The sequence below is a fragment of the Lethenteron reissneri genome, chromosome 37 (assembly GCF_015708825.2).
Source record: "Lethenteron reissneri isolate LAM-NWPU_2019-01 chromosome 37, ASM1570882v1, whole genome shotgun sequence".
Taxonomy (NCBI): Eukaryota; Metazoa; Chordata; class Hyperoartia; order Petromyzontiformes; family Petromyzontidae; genus Lethenteron; species Lethenteron reissneri.
The window spans coordinates 5,037,930-5,062,736 of record NC_083815.1 but is presented as its reverse complement, the minus strand read 5'-3'; the positions used below and the strand labels follow the sequence as shown (position 1 = coordinate 5,062,736).

At 46.4% G+C, this 24,807-nt stretch overlaps 1 protein-coding gene across 1 annotated transcript in view; it reads left to right on the top strand.

Moving 5' to 3' along the window:
• The first annotated feature begins 408 nt into the window (after positions 1 to 408).
• The window catches only part of LOC133351495 (fibrillin-1-like), a 34,148-nt gene continuing 9,749 nt past the window's right edge, over positions 409 to 24,807 (top strand). The window contains exons 1-20 of the mRNA XM_061566754.1: positions 409 to 636; positions 806 to 835; positions 1,720 to 1,788; positions 2,362 to 2,456; positions 3,106 to 3,202; positions 5,488 to 5,610; positions 6,694 to 6,816; positions 8,946 to 9,068; positions 11,716 to 11,841; positions 12,074 to 12,196; positions 13,543 to 13,665; positions 14,455 to 14,577; positions 16,148 to 16,270; positions 16,739 to 16,858; positions 18,203 to 18,319; positions 19,112 to 19,231; positions 20,981 to 21,124; positions 22,122 to 22,244; positions 22,838 to 22,960; positions 24,136 to 24,258. Of these exons, the coding sequence (XP_061422738.1) occupies positions 6,735 to 6,816; positions 8,946 to 9,068; positions 11,716 to 11,841; positions 12,074 to 12,196; positions 13,543 to 13,665; positions 14,455 to 14,577; positions 16,148 to 16,270; positions 16,739 to 16,858; positions 18,203 to 18,319; positions 19,112 to 19,231; positions 20,981 to 21,124; positions 22,122 to 22,244; positions 22,838 to 22,960; positions 24,136 to 24,258 (1,693 nt within the window). The 5' untranslated portion in view covers positions 409 to 636; positions 806 to 835; positions 1,720 to 1,788; ... (2 more) ...; positions 5,488 to 5,610; positions 6,694 to 6,734. The remainder of the gene's footprint in view (positions 637 to 805; positions 836 to 1,719; positions 1,789 to 2,361; positions 2,457 to 3,105; positions 3,203 to 5,487; positions 5,611 to 6,693; positions 6,817 to 8,945; positions 9,069 to 11,715; positions 11,842 to 12,073; positions 12,197 to 13,542; positions 13,666 to 14,454; positions 14,578 to 16,147; positions 16,271 to 16,738; positions 16,859 to 18,202; positions 18,320 to 19,111; positions 19,232 to 20,980; positions 21,125 to 22,121; positions 22,245 to 22,837; positions 22,961 to 24,135; positions 24,259 to 24,807) is intronic.

The following is a 24,807-nucleotide window of genomic DNA, read 5'->3' as shown; positions in this document are numbered from 1 at the left end:
ACTGCATAGTCGCAACTAAAACATATAAAATACCGTTATTCTTATTCATATTCTTCCAAAAAAAAATCACAACTTGGACACAGGCTGCTGAACTTGCCTTCTCTTGCATAGCGACGCATATTTGTCCACGCTTACCAACATTCCCCGCTCAGATTCGCGCGAAGAACGCAACAACACCCTTGGCGTGGGATACCCTTGGCGACGACTCATCCTCTGACGTGCGATTCGGTCATCGGGTAGAGGAGCCACTCACGAAATAATGAAACGACACCAACCCACCCCCCCCACCAAAAATAATAATCCCACTGAGATCTCAGAAGACAAACGAGGTCGCGTGGGGATGTCCCCTCCCGTTTTTTTCTCGACCATAAATACTGAGCTCCCCACCACCCACAGGCTCGCGAAAGACACGGCTATCCTTGCAGCAAGAAGGAGGCGGTAACGCAGATATTGCAAACTGTCCCACTAATACTTTGCACGTCAATACTCAGGCTGCCGGTGTGAATACGGTCACAAACGTCGCGACGCAAAGTCTAACGCGGAATCGTCATTGTCGTGGCCTCGAAGAACAAGCCGGGAAGTCATGGGGCCCGTGAAGTTTCTCGTATTCGTGTTCACTCTTTATTTTAGTCTCAGGTAAGTTGGCCTCTTTGTTCAGAATGCCACTGCTGTGATTGATGTTACTTGCACACATCAGTTTTGTGAAAATAAGCTCTGGTTATTTCCCATTGTATGTTGTACTATTACTGTATGTTTTAGTGTACTGACTGATGTATTTTATTGAACTATTTTAATTTCCCCACAGGGATGCAGAATGTCACCTGACAGCCGGCGGGTAGGTGACATATTACTCTTCTTTTACGCTTTAATCGGACTCATAGCTTTGTACATCTCCTCAAATTGTAAAACACAGTGTGTCCTGTCGAAACGCCAAGACAACCTTCACTCTTCGATTTAAAGCTTTCGTGACTGCAGGGATTCATATTATTGGTTCCTTCGGTAAAGTCACGTAGAAGGGAAATAATAAAATAATAAAAATAAAACAATAAAATTCTCACGACGTTTCGATTGCAACACAAGCAATCATCATCATGAGGATTAATATTATTTTATTATTTCCCTTCTACGTGACTTTACCGAAAGAACCAAGACTATGACCTTCACTCTTTGGGAGGTCTCTTCTTCTCTGCTGCTGCCCCTGTAACGTTCAACTCCCTTCCACCAGTCAGTCCCTGGTCCTTGATCAAGTCCAGACTCGTGACTTTCCTCTGTCTCCTCTGACTGACTATAAGTCACCCAATATCTGTTTAAAGTTCAAGCTGCTGTGTCTTAGTTTTGAAATATGTACTGTGTCCAATCTGGAGGTAATCTGCCCGAGCAATATTTCAATTCCGAATGTGATAGTTTTTTTTGTTCTGATGGGTTTTTTTTTGCCACTTTGGTCACCAAAGTCACTCTTGCGGGTGGTCTCATGAATTGTCCCCTGGTGAAACTAAATCGGCTTGAACTTGATTGCCTTGCGCTTAAATTACGTTTTCGAGAATGTGCATGTCCACTGCTTTTTTTTCCGGCTTGTTAAGAAGCAGTTTAATTCAGGCACTAAAACTGTCAAACGGTAACCTATTGTAACTGTGACACCCCAATGCTACGCTTAGACGTGTGCTTTCTTAGTTGTCGTTGTTGTTGTTGTTGTGTTTTTTTTCCTGTTTAATATCTCAGGAAAGGTGTCTGTGTCAGCACCACAACAGCCGTGCAGGCCTACATTGGATATTACAAGAACTACTTGGGGTTCGCTTGCACTAACACATCTTGCACTAACACATGTTACGCTACGCAGAACACACTGCGCTGTCATCGTATGCAGTCTTCAACAGAGTGTCACGCAAATTATGATATGTATGCTGAACTTCTTTCACACCGTACGTAGCCAACGTAGCCCAACGTTGTTTATCGGAGGTACGAAAACTTAAGGAAACAAAACTTAAGGGAAAAACAAAACTTCGGGACCCGCTTAATGTATCCAATGTACCATATTTTTGTAGATGGTGGTTGTGCAGTTATATCAGCTGTCCTCGTGCTATGGATTTGGGTACCATGATGCATTTTAAGGAGGCACGGTAGAAGGAGTTGGCTGAGTGTCTGAGTAGTCAAAGCAGTGAGTTGGCACCACTGAGGTCCTGGTTTGGAATCGCGAGTTAGCCGTCTGTCATTAAAATGCCTTTTCTTGTTCAGTGAATTAATCGTCTTGGGGCCTGTCGCCAATCACTGCAGACAACATTTCACATCGCGTTACATTTCGATCTGCACTCACTTGCATTGCAACATTTCTCATTGGATGTTGATTTCCCCATTTACTTTCAGAGTTGTAGTTTCCAAGACGATGTACAGGATTGTGCAGGTCACGGACTACCAGTGCTGCCCTGGGTGGTTTCAGAGCGGAGATAATTGCCCGATATGTAAGTAACTTTCTGCATGTAACAACCTACCTGGAACATTATGATTATTGAGAGGTGGCTGAGTGACAGGGTGATTGGGTAGCTGGATGGCAGCTTGGCTGGGTGGCTGAATGGTTAGGCGACAGGGTGATTGGGTGGCTTGGTGTTTTGGTGGCTGAATTGCTGGGTGGTTGGGTGATTGCGTGACTGGGTAGCTGGTTACCTGCGTGGCTGGGTGGCCAAGGTCTTGAGTTCGACGCCTAGTTTTAAGTGATTAAACTGGGTTGTCAAATGAAGTGAGTTTAAGTTTTCAGCCGCAGTCACCCAGTGGCGACAAAAGAAGGAGCGTTTCTCTGCCACGGGGTGGTGCACTGCTAGTTGTGATCGCTGTGATGGAGATGTACTTCATCTCATGCAATAATGCTGATTGCATATTTAGAAGATAATTCAAATAAATATCAAACAAGGCCATGTACAATAAAATACCCTGTAATGGACACGAACACCATTACACAATATTTTATAAGAAATTAAAGGAATATAAACTTTGTGTTGTGACCATTTAGACGTCTAGTCTTCCGATGAAAGCGCATTTTAAATGTTAAGGGGTTTATAAACAATGCGCACGCTTCACGTGACGAATCTGTGAATGTCTTTGTTAACTCCACAGTTGGATGCTTGGATAACTGTCTGAACGGGGGATCCTGCAGTCAGTAACAACACGTGCCTTTGTGAGCCTGGCTTCACGGGGAGTGTCTGCCAAACCGGTAAGAGGCTCAAAGCTTGAGAACTGAGTACTTATTTTTAGGGTTTTTTTCGGTAAAGTCACGTAGGTAAAACATTAAAATTAATAAAAGTAAAATAAAATAAAAATCACGACGTTTGCAGTCACGAAAGTTTCAAATCTAGAACTGAGTACTTATACTTAATTTGGAGCTTTCGTGACTGCAGGAATTACTCTTTGGTTCTTTCGGTAAAGTCACGTATAAAGAGAAAATAATAAATTAAATATTAGCATACGACGATTCGATTGCAACACAAGCAATCGTCATCATCAGGTATAAATGAAATAGAAACACAAATCTAGTATACTTAGAAATGTAATGTAATACAACAGAGAGTCGGATAACATAACAGTCAACACCCTACCTGGTTGATTACGTTCTTCCTGAGAATGTTAAATTTGAGAGAGAGATCAAACACAGAACCAGAGACATATAGACAGACATATAAGTAGAGACAGATATCACAGAGATACAGAGAGAGAGAGACATACATAGGCACATTGTGTACTTCCAGACGGAATAATTTACTTTTAGGTGCATTATTTGGACACGTCCGCGTGCATTTTGCCTTATTGTGTCCTCATTGTACCCGATATTCATATAAACCCTTTTCTTAGGGGTATTTTTGGAGTTTGCATGTTCTTTCCGTGGTCGCGTCGATTTTTCTTCGTGTCCTCGGGGTTTTCCCTCCACATTTAGAATCAACGTGCGTTTAGAGTATTCGGCTCCTGTACGTTTCCAAATGATAAGCCACTTCGTTGGGCTATCAAATGTGGCCAGGTCGCTTCTTGAAAAGAGCTATATAGCTTAGAGACCTTTCCTGGTAAGAAAAAAAATGTGTAATCAATTACTTATAAGTGTACCTTATAGTCTAGTGGTAGTGCCTTACACTGATAATCCCTTCTCCAAGCCGCCCAGCAAGCATTCTAGAAACAATGAGAGCGAGAAGTGAAGCCCTGCTTGCAACCTGAATGTATCAGATTGAGATTGCATCGTAACATTTTAATGTGCCCTTGTCATTGTCTTAACATCATCACCATGACAATGGGTTACACGCCCATTGTCTTTAGCGCAAACGGATACAATGTAATCAGCACGGTCCATTCCTACAAATAGTTATTGTATTTCGATTTAAAGCTTTCGTGACTGCAGGGATTCATCTTCTTGGTTCTTTCGGTAAAGTCACGTAGAATGGAAATAATAAAATAATAAAAATAAAAAACATAATAAAATAATTTTTATTATGTTTACTTTTTATAATTTTTATTATGTTTAATTTTTATTATTTTATTATTTACATTCTACGTGACTTTACCGAAAGAACCAAGAAGATAGTTATTGTATATTAAGTCGGGATGTTTATTCTGCCTTCTTCGTTCACACATTATTAACGCGGATGCGATTTTATTAAAAGGAAGCTGCTGATCGCTAGTTGTGACATTCAGATATTCAAATGTAACGGACATGTAGTTCAATAAACGTGATAACAACAGTCCATTCTTTGGAATCACAACTAATTACATAAAAAGAACCACACTGTAACCCTTGCTCCACCCCTCACCCCCCACACTTTCAGGACATATTTACGATTCCTACAATTCTGTGCAAGCACCAAAGGCTATGGAGAGCCAAGCTACTGCAACTTTTCGAAGATATTAAGAGTAGTGGGAGAATCATCTCAAACCGTCCCGCGAGGCTGCTTTGTTTTACCGCTTGATCGTGATACCCATTGAAAACTCCGTCTACCGCAAAGAACTGGATATAGTGTACGCAAAAAAACTAGTTAAACACATTCTATCAACTATGTTTTATTTTACCAAGACAGGGTCCGCTAAGCTACATAGCTCTTTTTCAGAAGCGACCTGGCCACAAATGATAGCTCAACGAAAGTGGCTTATCACGTGGAAATTTATAGCAGCCAAATACTCCAAACGCGTCATGTTGATTCTAAATGTGGAAGGGAAAACCCGAGGACCCAGGAAAAAATCCACGCGACAACGGAGAGAACATGCAAACTCCCAAGTATACAGGCGTCAAAGTCGGGATTGGACCTACGACCTCCCGTATACCTGGCGAAGTAGTTAACATCTCGCCACCGTGGCACAATTTATGGGCTATGAGTTTTATACATAAACACGTGTCTATATCTCAAACATGTATGTCACTATATGTGTTGTGGAACATATTCACCTACGATAATGCTGTGGCTAATGGATGACCTAACCTACTTAACCCCAACACGCTTTGTGATATTCCCTTCTGAGCAGATGTCGATGAATGCGCGCTCAAGCAGAGCAAGTGCAGCCAGATCTGCAACAACACGGAAGGCTATTACACTTGCGGTTGTCAGCAGGGCTTCGTGCTGGCGGCGGACGGCTTCACCTGCGTGGGTACGCATCCGCAGAATGTGCGCACCCAAAAGAGTGTTTGAAAGGGCAAAGATGAGATATTCTGATAATACTGGTCAACACACTTTGTCTGGCATAAGGTATTCCGACGGTTGTAAGGTAATTTTGGGGTGCTGATTCCAAATTTGGCATCAAATTTTGTCTATCACATCAGGTTTTTAAGATATTAAATATTGCATTTTCAAACAAAACTGCAGAAGAAAAATATTAAATAAATGTGGATATCTACATTAAATGATATTATAAACACACTATCCTAAAAATACAGCACCATATTTTAATACTAAAGCAGTCACTGACTCGCAACAACTTGCAATCATAAGTGACAGAGTTAATTTCGGGTAAAATCAATGAAAATGGGGTATGCCGATAGCATAAAAATGAGATGTGATAGAGCAAATCTGAGATCAGATTTGGACTCAGCACCCTGAATTAGTCTAAAACAGCTGCAAAAGTCCAGGCCAGAATTTTTTTTTTTGACCAGTGTAATGGATGTTGGGGCTATCTCGTAAGACAAAAGGAGGCAGAATGAAGAAATTACAGCCTAAGCCTGGGCTAACGGAAATTATTGCCAAGGTCAGAGGGGTGAGACATAGATGACTCGAGCACATGTTGTGTGCATGTGAAACTTCATTCGCACCGTACGCAGCCAACGGTGCTAATCAGTAGGTGCATGAGGATGACTACAAACTAAATCCAGAATGCAGTTCGAAAGAAATTAGTTTTAAATGTAGGTGATTTAAAAATGCATAGCTGCAGTGACTTCCTGCTATCGGAGGGAAGAGCGTTCCAGACGGCCGCAGAAGGGCACCTGAAACCACACGACGCAGTGAAGAGACAAATAAAATGTCGAGAGGAGACAGAGAAGATGCTCTTAGACGGGCTACGGAGATGTCACCAGTGTAGGCCAGAGGGAACTGAGGGAGCCCAAGGATGAGATTGGGAAGGATCTGGTGAAAGCGACAGTGCTCTTCACGTGGAGAGAATGTCACCGATGACGCCTCGTATATAAATCCAGGTGAGTGGAATGTGTAATGTGTGTGTTTGTGTCTTGTGGTCTGCCAGATGTGAACGAGTGCCTCACCAGTAACGGCAATTGCTCGCACATGTGCGTCAACACGGAGGGCGGATGGTCGTGCCAGTGTCCCGAAGGATTTGTTTTGAACAAAGACGGTCTCACCTGTACAGGTACGATATACATACCTGTCAACCCCTTAACAAGTGCCTACCTTAGTACAGACCAATTCAAACCGTATTGATCACCCCGTGCCCTTATAAATCTCAACGTTCATCCTACAAGGGACAAACACAAACAGAAACAATTAAATTGCCCATATTTAAACGGCCGTACGCCGTACGGACCTGAAAACCCAATTTCCACTGTACAAGAATACGGGGTAAACCGTATGGGTTGACAGCAATGGATATATTTTCGTGCTAACCATTTGCAATTATGAATCAACGGCGAGTTCAAGATGAATACAAGTAAATGGACAGATACGGATAATTAATCTGGTTGTCTCTTCAGTGCGGGGGGGGGGGGGGTGTTCGTGCGTTGGTTTGCTGAACTATGAACCCAGCAGTTGAATTCCCAGCCGTGGCTAACGTGAGTGGCGAGTGATATTCAAATAGCCCCCTAACTCCTCCACCAACCCAGTGAGGGTTTGGTGAGAGAAATGGACGTCCAATGGGTCTACGCGAGACGCATATCAAATGTCTTTCGCATTGCCTTGTCTAATTACCCGCCCTGCAGAAGGGACTGTGAAAAGCGCTGGGAGGTTGTGCATTGTGGGTATTTGCTTTGAGACCTGAGTAGAAATGCCAATCGCAAGTCGAACAGCCAAATAAACGTTTGCATTCATTGACGCAGACGTTCAGAGTGGAGAGTCGAACGCGTTCAATGCATAAAAAACAGAAGTTCCCAAACATTTTTGGTAGGGTGGTTTCCATATCAAGACCACTGGTTCCTGTGCCTCCTCCCTCCCCTCCCATTCTCCCCCAGCTCCCCCCCCCCAAATTACAACTAAGGTCACTGAGACCACAATTCGGAGACATTGCATGTCCACGGCATCAGTCAGCGTGGTGTTAGCAAAGGCATATGTTTAATGCCCTGCATCAGTGCCCTTTGCCGCCGCAGCTACGTGGCGCTGACGTTTGCCGATCAAATTTAATGTTTTCCTGCACGGTATCCATGCCTCAGTCTGCGCCACACCCACGCCCCTTGCCCCCCGGCCTTGGAGAGGCGAGGCGGGCACGGCCTAAATGTTGAGAACATATTAATTATTCCGCTTGTTCCCCAGGAAAGCCTCATCGGGTCTCTTCAGGAGGATCCTGCCAAACGTTTAGTGGTGGGGGGGGGGGGGGGGGGACGATTGCTGTGTATGGATATCAGTTGAGGAATTTGCAGGTCATTTTCAAATCTGTAAACATTTGGACATTTTTGACCGGCAACACAGTGGCCTACTCTCGTGAACGCCACCGCGGGATCTTTAACACCCCCTGTAAAAGCAGACGGCGCGTATTTTTTTCGGAAATAAACCGGCAGTAATAACCAAGAGTGGCTGCTGGATTCGAACCGCGAGGCCATGTCACCAAAAACAAGGATCCCCTGCATAGCCTTAACAGACTGTTGGCACTGTTGGTACGGCACACGAGGGGTGGGTGGCCAGCACCACGCCCGACCGCCCTCGTCTCCCTAGTGGCGATTGTTTTTACACACCGCACCAGGTACTCATTTGAGGCTGAGTCGACCTAGGGGAGGTCCGGGGCTGGTTCGGATAATCGTCACTGGTGTTAGCCGTGAGCGGGAAATCGAACTTGGGCCGCAAGGTTCGTAGTGCGGCACGCTAACCACTAACGCCACCGCTCCCCATGTCACCACCTATGAGCAGTGCCGGATTATCCTCGTAGCAAAAGTAGCTACACATGTAGCTACGGGCCCCGCACTTTCAAGTGCCCCGCGCTAAATGCGTTTAAGCTATCAATGCTGGTTCAGTGAATCTGCACTTGCTCCATTACTATAGTACGATACCGCCTTCAAAGTTTATTAACAACTGGGTGTTTAAGGTTAGCGATTTGTCGTATTATCTGGCTGTATAGCAAATGAAATAAACAATTACTTTACTTTATTTGTGTTTTATTATTTACGTGTTTTTTGCATTTAGGGCCCCTTTATGACATATGCTACGGGCCCCGCACTAGCTTAATCCGGCACCGTCTATGAGCAACGTATGCGGGGGGGGGGGCCGGCATGCCACTCAGGAGGGCCGGCGATGGTCAAACTGCGTCCTCGCGTTTGCTGTTTGCCGTTGCCACAGATGTGGACGAGTGCGCGGCCAACACGGACAAGTGCATGCAGAGGTGCAACAACACGCTCGGCTCGTACACCTGCAGCTGCGACGCCGGATACACGCTATCTGAAGACGGGCAGAGTTGTGTCGGCAAGTCCCGTTGTGCGGCGTGACGCCGTTGACTTGTGTTTTTTTTTACGGCACCCTCGTGTACGCCGGCGCCGTCTTTCGGAGAACTTCACGCCGCATCTCATCGCAACGCGCGTTCAAAAGGGCACCCCCAGTGGCAGCTGTCCATGTCGGCACAAGGTGGCTCGGCACGTGGCCTGCAAAACGGGCATCGAGTCTGGCAGTAGGGGGGGTGATGACTGCTGTGCGTAATCCCAAGTCCGCGCAGTGCAACCATCGGCAGTCATGTTAAGAATGCTGCACCGTGGGATAACTTTTCGAGGCAATTGCTGCACAGTGGAAGTCAAGTGTTGGAACCCACGATTCTGGGTACAAATGGGAATTGAACTTAGTTCATAGTGCAGTTTTCATTGGTAAAGGGTTTTTACTTTCTCTTTCTAAAAAAAATACTAATAATACGTCCGTTTAAGTACATTGATCTTGAAATATCCTTAAAAATCTATATATATAAAATCGTTCATGTCTGTCTGTCTGTCTGTGTGTGTGTGTGTGGACTTTGGCCCATACGCACTTTCATTGGACGGCGGTTGCCCCTGGCAACGGCTAGCCACGCCTTCGCCGCTTTCATTGGACCTGGCAACGGCTAGCCACGCCTTCGCCAAGGGCTGCAGTTTCATTGGACGGCGGTTGCCCCTGCCAACGGCTAGCCACGCCTTCGCCACTTTCATAAGCTCCGTATTTAATTAAATAATAGCCATTACACAGTATTGTTGGAGCGCTAGGGGGGGGGGGGAAGGAACGCCACCCGTACCCTGCCTTTTCCAAGCCGACAATTTTAGGCGAGGCCGCAGGCTTTGCACGCTACTAGGCCTCGACACCCACCACGCCACTCTGAGGTAAATTCATCAAAGTTTTTCCTACTCTTCACTACACCCCCACCACAATGTGTGCTATTAATATTACTTTTAAACCCAACGCGCCAACAATCGATTACTTTAATGTTCACTGTACAAATACTCATTAAGCTGGGTGAGCGTACTGCCAGTCTATCATGTACAATGTAGCCTGCTTATTAAGCTCGGTGAGCGTACTGCCACTCTATCATGTACACTCTAGCCTGCTTATGAAGCTGAGTGCGTGTACTGGCAGTCTATAATGTGGACTCTTGCCTGGTTATTATAATCGATTCTTTATATGTTCTTTGTACAAACAGTCATTAAGCTGCTTGAGCGACCCCAGTTCGATTCCAACTCACGCCCACCACCGCTGACGATTATTTGAAACGGACCTGGCCCTCCCCTAGGTCCACTCAGCCTCAAAAGCGTAACTGCTGTCGTGTGTGAACATCGTCACTGGGGAGACAAAGGCGGCGGGGCATCGTGGATCCATGTCCCGTGCGAAGCCGGGTCATGTGTATGTGTGTTTGTGTTTATGTGTATGTCTGTGTGTCTCTATGTATGTGTGTATGTATGTGTATGTATGTGTTTGTGTGTATGTGTGTGTGTATGTATGTGGGTTTTTTTTATGTCTTTATGTGTATGTCTGCGTGTCTCTATGTATGTGTGTATGTACGTGTGTGCATGTGTTTGTGTGTATGTATGTGTGTGTCTATGTATGTGTGTGTATGTGTTTCTGTGTATGTATGTGTGTGTATGTATGTGTGTTACGTGTCTGTCTGTGTGTCTGCATGTATGTGTGTGTGTATTGTGTATGTGTTTGTGTGCATGTATGTGTGTGTTTGTGTGTATGTGTATGTCTGTGTGTTTGTATGTGTGTGTATGTGTGTGTATGTGTTTGTGTGTATGTGTGTGTATGTGTTTGTATGTGTTTGTGTGTTTACGCTCGCATTACACAAATGTGTTGCTGGTCTAAGGCGTTCCTCGCACAGCATTGCCGCTTTATTATTTCAGTCGTTTACTGCCTTACGCACCCTGAAAGTCGTGTGTGTCTGCAGCAAGCGCGTGTATGTGTACCTATGGACGCGCGCGCGTGTGTTGTGTAGGGGGAACGGTAGTGTAGTGCTTAGCGTGCTGTCTGTGTCTGTGTGTGTGTCTGTGTGTGTGTCTGTGTGTGTGCGTGTGTGGTGTGTAGGGAGCGGTAGTGTAGTGCTTAGCGTGCTGTCTGTGTGTCTGTGTGTGTGTGTGTCTGTCTGTGTCTGTCTGTGTGTGTCTGCGTGTGTCTGTGTGTGTGTCTGTGCGTGTGTGGTGTGTGAGGAGCGGTGGGTGTAGTGCTTAACGCTACGCTGCGCTACCAACCCGGCGAACCGAGTTCGATTCCCGCTCACGGCCACCACCGGTGACGATTATTTGAACCTCCCCTAGGTCGACTCAGCCTCAAACGAGTAACTGGTGTGGCGTATTAACATCGGCACTTGGGAGACAAAGGCGGCCGGGCGTGGTGGATCCAAGTCCCGGGCGAAGCCGGGTAGTACAGCTAGTAAATTTATAAAAGGGTCGTAAGGTGTGCAGTGCAGTCTCCAACTATTATTCACTCAATCACTCTGTCCTAACCATCTACTATGAATCAGGGACATCTCCTGAAACGTCACCCGTTATATGTTTATCTTTAGAGCAGTGTTATTGACGAATATGTTGTGGATTTTGTTGTTGTTGTTGTTTTCGCGTCACTGCTCTCTCATATTTAAGATGCTTCTGTTTTCTTTGCGAAGATGTGGACGAGTGCTTGCTTAAGACTTCCGGATGCGATGCGGGCTGCGTCAATGACGTGGGCACGTATTACTGCTCTTGCAATTCGAGCAGCTACAGACAAGGCTCCAGAAATGGCTCGTGCGCAGGTACGATCTGCAGTCAACTTGAGACGTTTTTTTAATCGATTCCGTGTCACGTTTTGCGTTCTGATTTTAGTAACAAGAGTAATACAACCTATGACTAACTTACCGAGAGTGCGACCGACCTTGTCGGATCTTGGAAACCGAGTCTGGATAGTGCTCTTTTCTCACACCTTTTTCCCATGCCCCCCCCCCACCACCACCACCTCATCCCTTCGCTCCTTGCACAACCATCAAGATGTGAACGAGTGTCAGCTGTACCCGGGCTTCTGTGAGGTCAACTGCACCAATACCCTGGGCAGTTTCAAGTGCTCCTGTAAAGCGGGCTTCACTGTGGCGCAGGACGGCCACAGCTGCATTGGTAGGGCTGCAGCACGCTCCACGGTGTCACGCTCACGGATTGTCCAGAGGGGGCCCAACCCTCAAGTCTAATAATTCCATATTCCCACGCAGGATCACCCAGAGGGTTTCTAGAGGCTCAGGACAGGAGACGGAATTCAATGTGTGGGCCCCCATTATTCATGAGTGAGGAAAGCAGCCTGTTGTAGTGCCCTCTTTCACGTGAAGCCTCGGGCAAATTCGCAATTTTGCGCCCCTCCAGACCCCACCGCCCCTGTCCGGATGACCCAACCTAGTTCCCATGACCATTGAGAAGCAAGCCAGTCGAGTGTGCAGTATTCAGCCTGGCTAGCGTTCGCACAGTAGCCTTCGCGTGCTAAGCTGGCACCAACTGGGCCATGCGGATCTGTTGATCTGGGCCTCGTGGCTTGCTTTGCTGCTTTGCTGAGGCAGCTGCACTCTCTTAGCCAGGCCACCGTCAAAAGCAGTCACGACGTTGCAGGACCATTGTGGAAGAGAGGGCACGCGGTGTTTGCCACTTCAAGACATTGTTGCTTTGTTTTCGTGCAAATATTGAATATTGGCTAGAAAAAATAAACATAATAGCCGATCACTGTTTGGGATGACATAACCTAAAATAAACAAATGTAAAATGTTGAAATAAAATGTGTATCATTCATTCCGGACATTTGTTTGCACGTAGAATGAGGAAGGGGGCGGAGGAGATGGAACAGCGGCGGCTAAGCCCCCTTGAGTCACTCTGGTCTTGGAGCGTTGGAGCAAAACGCTCGCCGTGCAGTGCCATTTATGGAACAGACCAGAGAAGTTTGGCTACGTTTTTCACTGGTTGTGGAACCGTGTTAAGAGCATACCTGAGGGCTCATGTGGGAGCCTTTAAAGAATGGGTAGCACAGATCAATGATAATTATGAGTTGCAACTCAGTCACTCTGTTGTGCAGTTTGTTAGATTTTCTGGAAAAAATCTGCCAAGCACTGAATTCTCCTAACTTATTCAAGCATCCAAGGCTTAGAAATCTCACTAAACTTTTACCGGGTCACTGGTCAACCGGAATAGGTACGTGGCAAGTAGCTACAGACATAAAAAGAGGTATACTGGATGTGGTGTGCTGGGCATATACATATTTTCCAGATCACTGATCCGGACAGATCTGGCTGAAATGCAACGCTTAAAAAAAAGAAGGCAGCTACTCCTAAACTTTTCCACCGCCCCTGATTTCATTTAAGTCAAGCTTGGCAACGGCTGCCGTGACGTGATCCGATCGTGGTCTGATCGCACCGCGCGTTCGCCACCCCCCCCCCCCCCCCGTATGACACCACCGCTCCTCTACCTGCGCGCATTGTTTGCAGACGTGGACGAGTGTGCCGCCGGCCTCAGCGGATGTGCCCAGTTCTGCGTCAACACCTTCGGCTCCTTCAGCTGCTCGTGCGGCAGTGGGTACGGCATTGCCGGCGATGGCAAAGGCTGCGTAGGTAAATGCTCCGTTATTCCATGCCGTGTTGAGAAAGTGGAAAGTTGCTGAGACTTTAAAAATAAACGAAAAAGCGCAACCTCGTGGCACCAGTTCGGCTGAGGACAACACATTTTGTGCACAGATTGTTCGCAGGATTGGTGATGTCGTTTTAACATCCAAAGCATGCTGGGGGTGCTACTTCATGTTGCTGTATAAGAGACCGTTTTGCATGTGTATTGTCCGCCGAGCCGTGTAATTAGGTGCGTCACAATTAGTCTATCGGCCGGTCGCGTGTGATGGGGTAAAGTGTGGGAGTACACACACTTTGCATCAGATTATACTGGTAGAAACCACCTGGTTCCACCAGCCCACAGAGGATTATTGTGTCCGTCCGTCCGTCGTGCAGGGAGGGGCTGGGTGGGGAGGGAGGGGCTGGGTGGGGGTGGGAGGGGTGGGGCTCGGTGGGGAGGGGCTGGTCACCCCGTGGTGCCCTTATAAAACTCAATGTTTAACCTACTCACGCCGGCTTGTGCTCGCCCTCACAGTCGGGCATATTTGCGGAATACACCACGCCGCCGTTGACCCTGGCCATTGACCGAGCAAGCCAACGTTCCTACCAGCTCCCTCCGCAGGAATGTGTTTCTAATTGTGCATTGTGCGGAAGTAGTCACAAAGCACTGACTGTTGTGGCTTTTCTTTTTACTTAAAAAAAACTCAACCTGTGCCTTTCCATAAGAGCAAACCCTTTCATCTGCCTGTGTTTTTCGTTCAAAACGATGTTACTTTGACCTTTATTCGGGACTGGCAGACGTGAACGAGTGCCTCAATAAGAACGGCGGCTGCTCCCAGATGTGCAACAACCACAACGGATCGTTCAGCTGCGACTGTAACCCCGGGTACTCGCTCGACCCGGACAACGCGACCTGCTCCGGTGAGTCCCGTCTCTGCGTCTCCTCTTCTCTCGTCCAATTCGACGATCCTCGCCCGGCGTCGCGGTGGCTGCTTGCTCCTTGTCGCCGCTTCTCCGATGTCCATCTCGGCCGATGCGGGAACGGCAGCGCGTCCCCCCGCCACACCGCGCAGTCACTTGTCGACGGGTTGTCTTCCATCAGCTGATCGCTGCGGACACACGTGGACAAAGCATTGACTTGAGTGGCAGCCTTTAAAAATAAATATTTTTGTATTTCATTGATAAAGCACACACCATCACATAGACAAACTGATCTGAGTGTAAACATTCCCGAACGTGGATGTGTTTGCCTTTGTATCTCGAGTGTTGGCTGCCGCAAAGGGGAGAAACACACCCATACGTGACAAATAGCTACTCAGTTAACGCCAAATTACATCCCGAGATCACGTGTTTATTTTACATGATATTTTTTACGTTGCATGGAAATGTGCTCCTTCTTCTTCTCTGTCCTTTCTGTTCGGCCTCTTTACGCAGGCCGCTGGGTCCATGGACCCGTGGTGGCAGCAGCAGCAGCAGCAGCAGTCCTCCACTGCTGCCCATCGTCATCACATTCCACCTGTCGCTGATGTTTTCCCATCATTCCTCTCGGCTCCAGTGCCTCCTCCTCCACCCCATCAGTCCAACTTTGTCCGGGTCATCCTCTGCCAGTTTCCTTCCACTGGCGTCATTGCTTTTGCTTGATTCCTGTTTGGTGCCCTTCTTCTCACATGACTATAGCAACTTTACAACTGATCTTAACTGTCCTAAGGAGAGACTGGTCATAGTATTGACAATTGAAAAACGCACAGCTGGACACGTAACTCGGTTTGGCCTCTCAAAAGTGAAAATGTCTTCATATTTTTTTCATTATTATCATCATCATCAGCCATCATCTATCCACTGCTGGATTAAGGACTTCCCACACCATAGTCCTGCCTATGAACTTATCTCATCTCTCCATCTCCGCGGTAGTCATCCTCTCAGACGCGTTCTCTCCTTTGGTAGCCATCTATTGTTCGTTTTTTTTCCATTTAAGGCCACAGTGTTACTGAAGAATGTGTTGATTTTAAAACAAATGTGTATTTATGCTTGTGCACCACTATCAACGCAAGTTCTGCCGAATAATTTGTTTCGCTTTTTACATTTTTCTCATCTCTTTTGTATGTATGTAGGTACTGTGTGTATGTTGAACTCATTTCGCACCGTACGTAGCCAACCGTGCTAATCGCAGGTGCAGGGGAAGGACAACAAACTAAACACAAAATCAGTTCTAAAGAAATTCGATTTCAATCTAGATTTAAAAACTCATAGCTCCAGTGGCTTCCTAACATCGGAAGGAAGAACGTTCCAGACGACCGCAGAAGCGCACCTGAAAACGCGCGATGCGATGACCGTCTCTGTTCGATGGCGAGCCAAAAGCCGCCGCTGCGTGGATGACCAGAGTTCGTGTGATGGTTTATGCTCCTTGATAAGATGAGCGAGGTGCCTGTGGTTCATTTGTGGCGAGCACTTTGTGTGTGTAATGAGCGCGACCTTCTGCTCTTTGTTGCAGACGTCGATGAGTGCCAGATGCACAATGGGGGCTGCTCACAGATATGTTCCAACAGCAAAGGATCGTTCTCCTGCTCGTGCAACAACGGCTACACGCTGGCCTCCGATGGCCACAATTGCAACGGTAAAACTGACCTTTGTGCGCGTGATTAACCTGTAAGGGCGGATATGCGGTGGTCAGATACGCGACGTCCCCTCTGCTCCATGAGATCTGCGGATCGCCTTCGTGTAAGTACTCTGAGGTCAAGGCACATTTGTCTGCAGGGCTGATGGGGCTTTTACCAGTGCAGCTACCAAGCTTTGGACCGCATTGCCTTTGCTCATGAGACGATCATAATCGTTCGCTATATTGAAGTCTCTCTTGAAAACTCGCCTCTTTAAACTGGCCTTGACCCCCCGGTTATGGCCGTTTAACCCTGCTTCTGTTTATTTTCGTCTTTCCATACACAGGCGCATTGTGATCTACAGATGAAATGCGCCTTACGAATTTAAACCATTATTTTAATTTGTCCATATCTACCTCCATCTCTTCTTAGATTGGTGGAGTATAATGCCAAAGTAAGTCTATGGAATGACCTGTTTTATCTTGCAGATACGGATGAGTGTACCAGTAACAATGGCGGCTGCCATCAAGTGTGTGTCAACTGGCCAGGAGGTTTCTCCTGTGCCTGCAATGTTGGATACGTGCTCAACTCAAAGACCGGGTGCAAAGGTATAAAGCGTGCGAGGATACACAGCTATGCGTACGGCGCGAAAGAAGTTCAACATACACACGTACATGAGTGCCACGGTGGCGAGATGGAAAGTCCCTTGCCTGGTATTTGAAGTTTGCATGTTCTCCCTGTGATCACGTGAATTTTTCTCCGGGTCCTCCGATTTTTTTTTCCCCTTCACGTGTATAAACTTGCATTTAGAGTATTTGGCTGCTAGACATTTCCACATGATAAGCCACTTCGTTGAGCGATCATTCTGAACAATAGCTACATAGCTCAGTGGGCCTTACCTGAAAAAATACGAAAAAAATGTGTTTTAAATAGTGTTTAAACATTAAACCGCTTAACCCCCCAGCTACTCATGATTTGGTGTTTGCATTGTCCGACGCATTTATATATTTACGTGATAGAATATGCTTCCTCTTTATGCAGGTATGTTGATCTTCTTTCACACCCAGTACGTAGTCAACCAAACAGGCCACTTAGTTTCAAGGATAGTGTCAACAGTATCAACACATTTTTGTCCGTATTTTTAGTACCACAAGTATGTGTGGTAAATGCAGACACAATACCTTGAAATTGGTGTATGTTCGCTGTTTAAACATCTCAACACTTGTATTTATGCCAGAAAGGAGTTTGCATGTTCTCCTCGTGGTCAGCGTATATTTGTCTCTGGGTACTCCGGTTTTCCCCTCCGCATTTAGGAATATGCGTTTAGAGTATTTGACTGCGATATAGGAAAAAAAACATTTCCACATGATAAAAGCCAATTCGTTGAGCTATCATTTGTGACCATGTCGCTTCCCCTCAAAACCTCCCTCTTCAACCCCAGTGCGTTTGGACCTCCCTCAATCGCGTCCGTTTTCTCCACCCCTTGCTCACTCCCGTCCATCCCCTCCCATTCTCAGTGTGTATTCCTGAGCCTGGGATGTTTGCAGCATTCGGGGTGCATTACTAATGTGAATCGGTGTTGTTTTTAAATCCTTTATATTAAGTTCACTTGCTTGCTTGCTTGCGCGCTTACGACCGTGCAAATCTTTCGGTCGTTTTTTAACCCACTTCCCGTGATCCAATCGAGCTGACATTTTGCACACAGACTCGTTGTGCGTGACAATTTATTTTCGTGAAAATTTTTTCTCCCAAAATTTTCCACTTTTTAGGAAGAAAAAAATGTCATATTTAATTTAAAATACCAATGTGATAAAAATGAAACTCTTACTCAAGAAAAACAGAAATGAATAATAAATAAAACCGATGCCACGCATATAAAGGATTTATAGTGAAAAACTTAGTTTTTACGGGTTAATTTTTTTGTTGTTGTTATTGTTGTGGTATGCCAACAGATGTGAATGAGTGCAGTCCAAATCCCTGTCAAAGGACCTGCACGAACACTCAAGGCTCTTTCCAGTGCAATTGTGATCCTGGCTACAAACTGGCTCCCGATGGACTGGCCTGCATTGGTAAACATAACTTCTGCGACACTTCTGTGTCCATTAAACTACGCTTGAGTTTTATACACAATATATTTACTAAAGCTGCTGATAGTACAGCGTGAATTTATTCCCCGCATCGAGTTGTTTTAATATAAAGACATAATGTATGGCACACCAAACTCCGGGTAATGTTTTGATGTAAAACAATTAAACGTGGCTAATCCCACACTCAATAGTCATACTAACAGCATTGGGTAGCTAATTTCTCCAGGAATTTGATAAGACATTCTGCACTTGACAATCGAGCAAACCTAACATCAGAATGCGTGGTCCTCGCTTTCATCACTGCAACACAGTCGTATATGAATACCACTCGCTCGGTGGGAATTACATGAACAAACATCCAACGCATTCATTGATCTGTCCTCTGCACCTGCGTAAATTTTTTTGCTTTTGAAACAAACAAAACGTGCACTCAGTACACCGTATGGAACGCGCAGCGGGGAAAAAATCTCGATTGGTGTGCAGGCGGTGCAACTGCACCAGGGCCGAACAGGCCTCGTGGGGGAACCCAGACGTTGGGTTACTAAAAAGAGGGAGGGAAACTGCAGAGGGGGTCAGATGTAATTCCTTGCACCAGGGCACCAGGCCCACCACGCTATGCCACTGCGTACGGATGGGGTGGATTCATGTTGGCACGTACGTAACTGTGTTTTGCAGCTTCGGGCGTAATCGGGGGGCTGTTTGCCGTGAACTCGCTAATCCGTTGTTAATGCACATCCGTTGTATTTATTGACGTATTTATTTATTGACACCCAGACGTGGACGAGTGTGCCGCCGGGTCCTCAAACTGCCAAGGGGAGTGCGTCAACACGCTTGGGTCCTACAAGTGCAGCTGCACCTATGGCTATGAACTTCAGTCCGATGGCTCATGCGCACGTAAGAACCAAATGATGCCACGGGTCCCGTCTCTCTCGTCCCGTGCGCATCTTGCGCGCCCCTGCAATGCATTGCCTTGTCTAATCTGCACAGCAAAAAAAATCGTTATTCACCTTATTGTGGGGATATGCGAAACAATATAAATAGATGGATAATACGCCACCCCCCCTCCCCCCTCCCATATATGTATGTGTCTTGCCACGTAAAAATAAGTATTTTTTTTACACATTCCATGAGCCACTCGGCCCTTTTGGAGTGTATTTTTTTCGATGGCGTTGGTTTAATACAAAAAAAACAAAGACTTGCTATCGACATTCATTGTCTAATCAGAAGTCAGGCTTGGTTAAACCAATGCTGCCAGTTGTTCTGTAGGCAAGGGCCCCCTCTCTGTTAGATATGGATCCCAGTTTGACGCAAACATGTCCAAGACATAAGCGGCAGAGCTCACGTCCGTTCAGAGGCAATGCTAATCTTGTGTCTCTGCAATGCTTTTTTACTTAATGCTTAAAACAATGCAACTTTGTGTCACGTTTCCCTTTGCCAATCCACTGCTGGACCAATTCCTCCCCACACTGTGTCGGTCATGGGGATTGTTTGACCGTACTTCACCGTACTGGGTGAGCGCGGGTTGACGAAGGGGAGCTCCGGAACCAGTTCAAATATCACTCACCACTCACGTCCGCCGTGGCCATAAATCAAATGCAGGTGGCTTGGTTTGTGGAGCAGTGCACTTACCACTGTGCAACCGCTCCCTCTCTCATTGCAGTGGCGAGGTGTTAATTACCTCGCCTGGTTTACAGGAGCTCGTGGGTTCGATTCCGACCCTGATGCCTGTGTAAAGGGGAGCCGACACCAGATTGCAGGGGTCTCGTCCTTTATTCCTTTCCTTCCATCCACACCTGTCCCCAGCCGTCCCAATCTCGTTCCCGCCAAAGGCCCCCTCTTCCCGCCCGTTCTCTCCTTATATCTCCTCGATCACCCCTCCCACTAACCCACCTATTGGTGGGAATCCTTCCCCTGACACCCCTACACCTGTGTATTTGGAGTTTGCATGTCTCTCTCCCCGTGGTCACGTGGATTTTTCTCTGGGGTCCTCCGTTGTGTCCCTACACATTTTTTAAAGATGCGTTTAGAGTATTTGGCTGCAATAAATGTCCACGTGATGAAAAGCCACTTTGTTGCGCTATCATTCGTCTTAGCCAGGTCGCTTCTGAAAAGAGCTATATAGTTCAGTGGGCCTCACCTGGTAAAATTAAAATAGGTAAATAGGTAAGGTTTCTTTGGGCCCCAATGCAGGATGATGTTCAAAAGTTCTCTCTGGTCTTCTAGTCACAGCTGGGACAAACCATCGTAGCTTCCTCTTCTTTCCTGTTGCCAGGAGTAGTTCATGTACCCCAATGCGCTTTTAAATCGAAATAGAAAACTCATTACTTGACAACTGCTCTTTTGTGTTTAGTTTATTGTCCTTCCCTCCGCATCTCTGAGCACGGTTGGCTACGTACGGTGCACGAAAGAAGTTCAACATACATACACCCATCCAACTATTCACATATTCATCCATCCTTAAAACTGCGTATCCATTCATCCACCTATCTGGCTATCTGTCTATTCACTCATCTATCACACCATGTATCTATCCATCCATCCACCCAGCTATCTATCAAACCACCTAGCCATTCCATTTGATAATGTCAATTTATGGATATATTTACCGTGTCGTTTTCGTTTTTTCGCGTCGTCTTTTCCCAGGCTCCTCTGTGTGCGCCGACATTTTGCCACTGTGCGTGAACGCGGACGGATGCGAGGTGGTCACCGTCGAACTAAACTCTATCGCCGTCTGCATCTGCACCCCCGGCTACATCCTCTACAATGACTCTTACACACTCTGCATTGGTAAGTCTCGTGCGCTTCACCTTGAACGATGCGAATTCAACCCCGATGACGCTTGGAGAGCTGAATGGAGTTCAAAGGAACTCACAAACAAACACCTCGTCGTGTAAGACCCAACACAGAAGATCCCTGGGTTTGATCTTCCACGAAGCTCATGGTCTACCCTAAATGACACCCACGGATACCTGAAGCACAAAAGCGTCGTTTATTCTAATCGCTGGACGTCATTTAACGAGCATAAGCATATCTGAGATGACTAAACGAGTTGACACTTAAATACTGGCAGTCAATTGTCCATTTGCAGGTCAGTGCTTGGTACGCACCTCTGATTGGCAGGGTTGTCTGCGTACGGTGCGAAAGAGGTTCAACATACATACACACAAGCACCTTGTCCTGGACTGGGACAGCTGCCCCCTTGAGGTCCCCTTTGCTAAACTGTAGCAAAGCATTTGAATGGTTGAGATCAGGGATTCATTTCAGCCAAAGCTGCCTTGGACTGATGGGTCTGGGTTTGGGGGGAAGGGGGCAGGTGGCGTGTGGTGGGGATCCAAGGGGGTTGGGGAGACCAGGGAAAATAAACCCATGAAAATTAAGTCCTGATTCAGATGAGATTTGGCGTAATGTGATTTGAGTTGCCGTCCAGATGTTAACTACCTCGCCTGGTATACGGCAGGTCGTGGGTTCAATCCCGACCCTGACGCCTGCTGTATATTTGGAGTTTGCATGTCTCTCTCCCCGTGGTCGCGTGGATTTTTCTCTGGGTCCTCCGGCTTTTTTCTTCACATTTAGAAACACGCGTTTAGAGTGTTTGGCTGCTATAAATTTCCACTTGATAAGCCACCTCTTTGAGCTATCACTTGTGGCGAGGTCGCTGCTGAAAAAGTGCTATACAGCTCAGTGGGCCTTACCTGGTAAAATAAAAAAAATAAAAACGACTTATATATTTAGTTGATCGTTTAATAGCAAATCCTAATAATCACCAATGCAATCTTGGTTGCAGATGAAAACGAATGTTTAAACGGCAACGGCGGGTGCTCCCACGCCTGCGTCAACACCAACGGTTCGTTCAGCTGCATGTGTCCCCGCGGCTACGCAATGGGCAGCAATGGTTCCACCTGTCAAGGTATGACACACGCACCGCTCCCCCTGCTTAAGCCTTAAGGGTGGGCTCGCAATGGATTTTGTACTCGCGATAAGACATCCGCGTCCTGTGCCCTTACGTAGCGTGAAATTGGTTCATCCAGTACACACCAACACACAATGTTGTCCCATGTCCGAACGCATAGCCACGTGTAGAGTGAATTCAAGCTGCATATAGCGAAAGCGCACAAACTGAACCCACATAATGCAGCGAGGGAAACCTATATATAATGTAATTGTAAAGTCACGTAGAAGGGAAGTAATAAAATAATAAAAATAAAACATAATAAAAAAATTCTCACGACGTTTCGGCCACAACGCAAGCAGCCGTCCTCAGGTGAAGACCAGGTCTGTCGGGGAGACAGCGTCTGACCTGGTCTTCACCTGAAGACGGCTGCTTGCGTTGTGGCCGAAACGTCGTGAGAATTATTTTATTATGTTTTATTTTTATTATTTTATTACTTCCCTTCTACGTGACTTTACCGAAAGAACCAAGAAGATGAATCCCTGCAGTCACGAAAGCTTTAAATCAAATATAATTGTACTTTGCCGTGCTCTGCTGTTGCCCCTGACCAGAAATTAATGAGTGTACGTCCGGCCAACACAAGTGCCAGCATGTTTGCACCAACACCGATGGTGGATACAAATGCTCCTGCAGAGCCGGATTCAAGCTAGATGCCAACAATGCCACCTGCTCAGGTGAGTGGCAAGAGCTCGCCTGTGGGATATCATTCTGCCATGCACAAACGGCGAAACGGTGAGACGTAATACCAACGTGTCACATAGAAGTGCGCGGAGCAAGAAAACCAAAGCAGTTAACCCCATGTAATTATAATAATAATAACGTGACGTTTGGCTTGAAATAAGAAGCGTGAGGGGTGTGCTACTTAGACCCAAGTAAAGTCGTGTTTGTTTCTGGTGTCCGTTCAACGAATCGGATTTAGGACAATAGGTCACATTTTATAGAGAATATCCCAAGGAGATGACTCCATTTGATTGGAGATGTGTCTCGAGTGGCTCTGGAAAAAGCATCACGCATTGGGGCCCATTCACCGCGTGCTGCAGAGGTTCGCGGTTCGGCAGAAGGCCGCCCAAGAAAATACTGACGGTGTTTTAACCACGAAATGCATGCCGTCTGCCTCACAATTGATGTTGAATATCCCGTGACATCGTTCAAAAAGAGTAGGCCATTGCGTGCTGGGATCGTGGTCCAGCGTTTTGCCATACAGTATTTGTAAAATGACCTTCAAATTACTCCATTGGGATGACACGAAGCAGCATCGCCCACCAACCCCCCCCCCCCCTTTACTGTGAAAACTACCGCTGACCGTGTCTGCGAAACATCGTGCCTTCGTGATAGCCCCGTGCTATTAGATGGACGCGCTTACCAAATGTAGTTTGTGAATTATTATTTAAGTACGGCATTGCATGCAAGAGCACAGGGAACAGAGGAAGCACACAATTAGATTGACGCAGCGAAGAATGATTGACGCAGTGAAGAATGATTGACGCAGTGAAGAATGACCTCAAACGAGAACGGCGACGAGCGGAAGGAAGCTGGGATGAGACGGATAGAGGAGGCTGAACGATTCTCGAAGAATCATTCTCAAAGAATCGTTCAGCCTCGTCGTCTCTGAAAGGAGAAGGGAATGGAAGTGAATAATAAAACATTTAAATCCGCTATGTCAATGAATAGCGGTCAGACTCGCTGCGAGCAGCATTTTTGTACGAATGTCAAATGTTCCGCCCGTTCCCCGTAAATGAGGGGCATTGTAAAGGGCCGTGAACTTGAGGCTAATTATCCTTGACGTGCTGTAGCGTGGTAACGTTTAAAATTCGCCGTTTGACGACAGTGCTCTCTTGTGCTCTGACAGACGTCGACGAATGCGGTGTCAGCAATGGTAATTGTTCCGATGTCTGCATCAACACATATGGATCGTACAAGTGTTCGTGCAAACCTGGCTTCCAGCTCGCCAGCAACGGACTCAGGTGCCAAGGTATTCTTCGTCGAATATTGCGACGTGTTTTCTCCACTTCCCAGGGCCCGATGTCAACGCAGGCGCTCATAAAGGTGCACGATCATTCATCATCGTACGCATGAAACAGTTCGTCGTCATTAAGGCCACCTCGAAGTTGACATTTGTTTTTATATTCTTCGGGTCTTTCGGTAAAGCCACGTAGATAGAAAAAATAAAAAAAAATATCACGACGTTTGGATCACCTGATGACGATTGCTTGCGTTGCGATCAAAACGTCGTGATTTTATTTTTTATTTTTTCTATCTACGTGGCTTTACCGAAATACCCAAATAATATGAATTCCTGCAGTCACGAAAGCTTCAAGTCAAGATTTGACATTTATTGTGAACGCTAATTAGGTGTTCACCCCTTGCATAGAGAATCATACACTTTCTTAAGCAATAAGGAGGAGTGGCAAAATAGTTAGCATACTCCAACCTTAATCTTTAACAAGCACTTTGAATAGTTTCCGCATGACGGAAATGTGCAGTGAAAATGAGGAACGGGCAGGCTACTGAAAATGGCCGC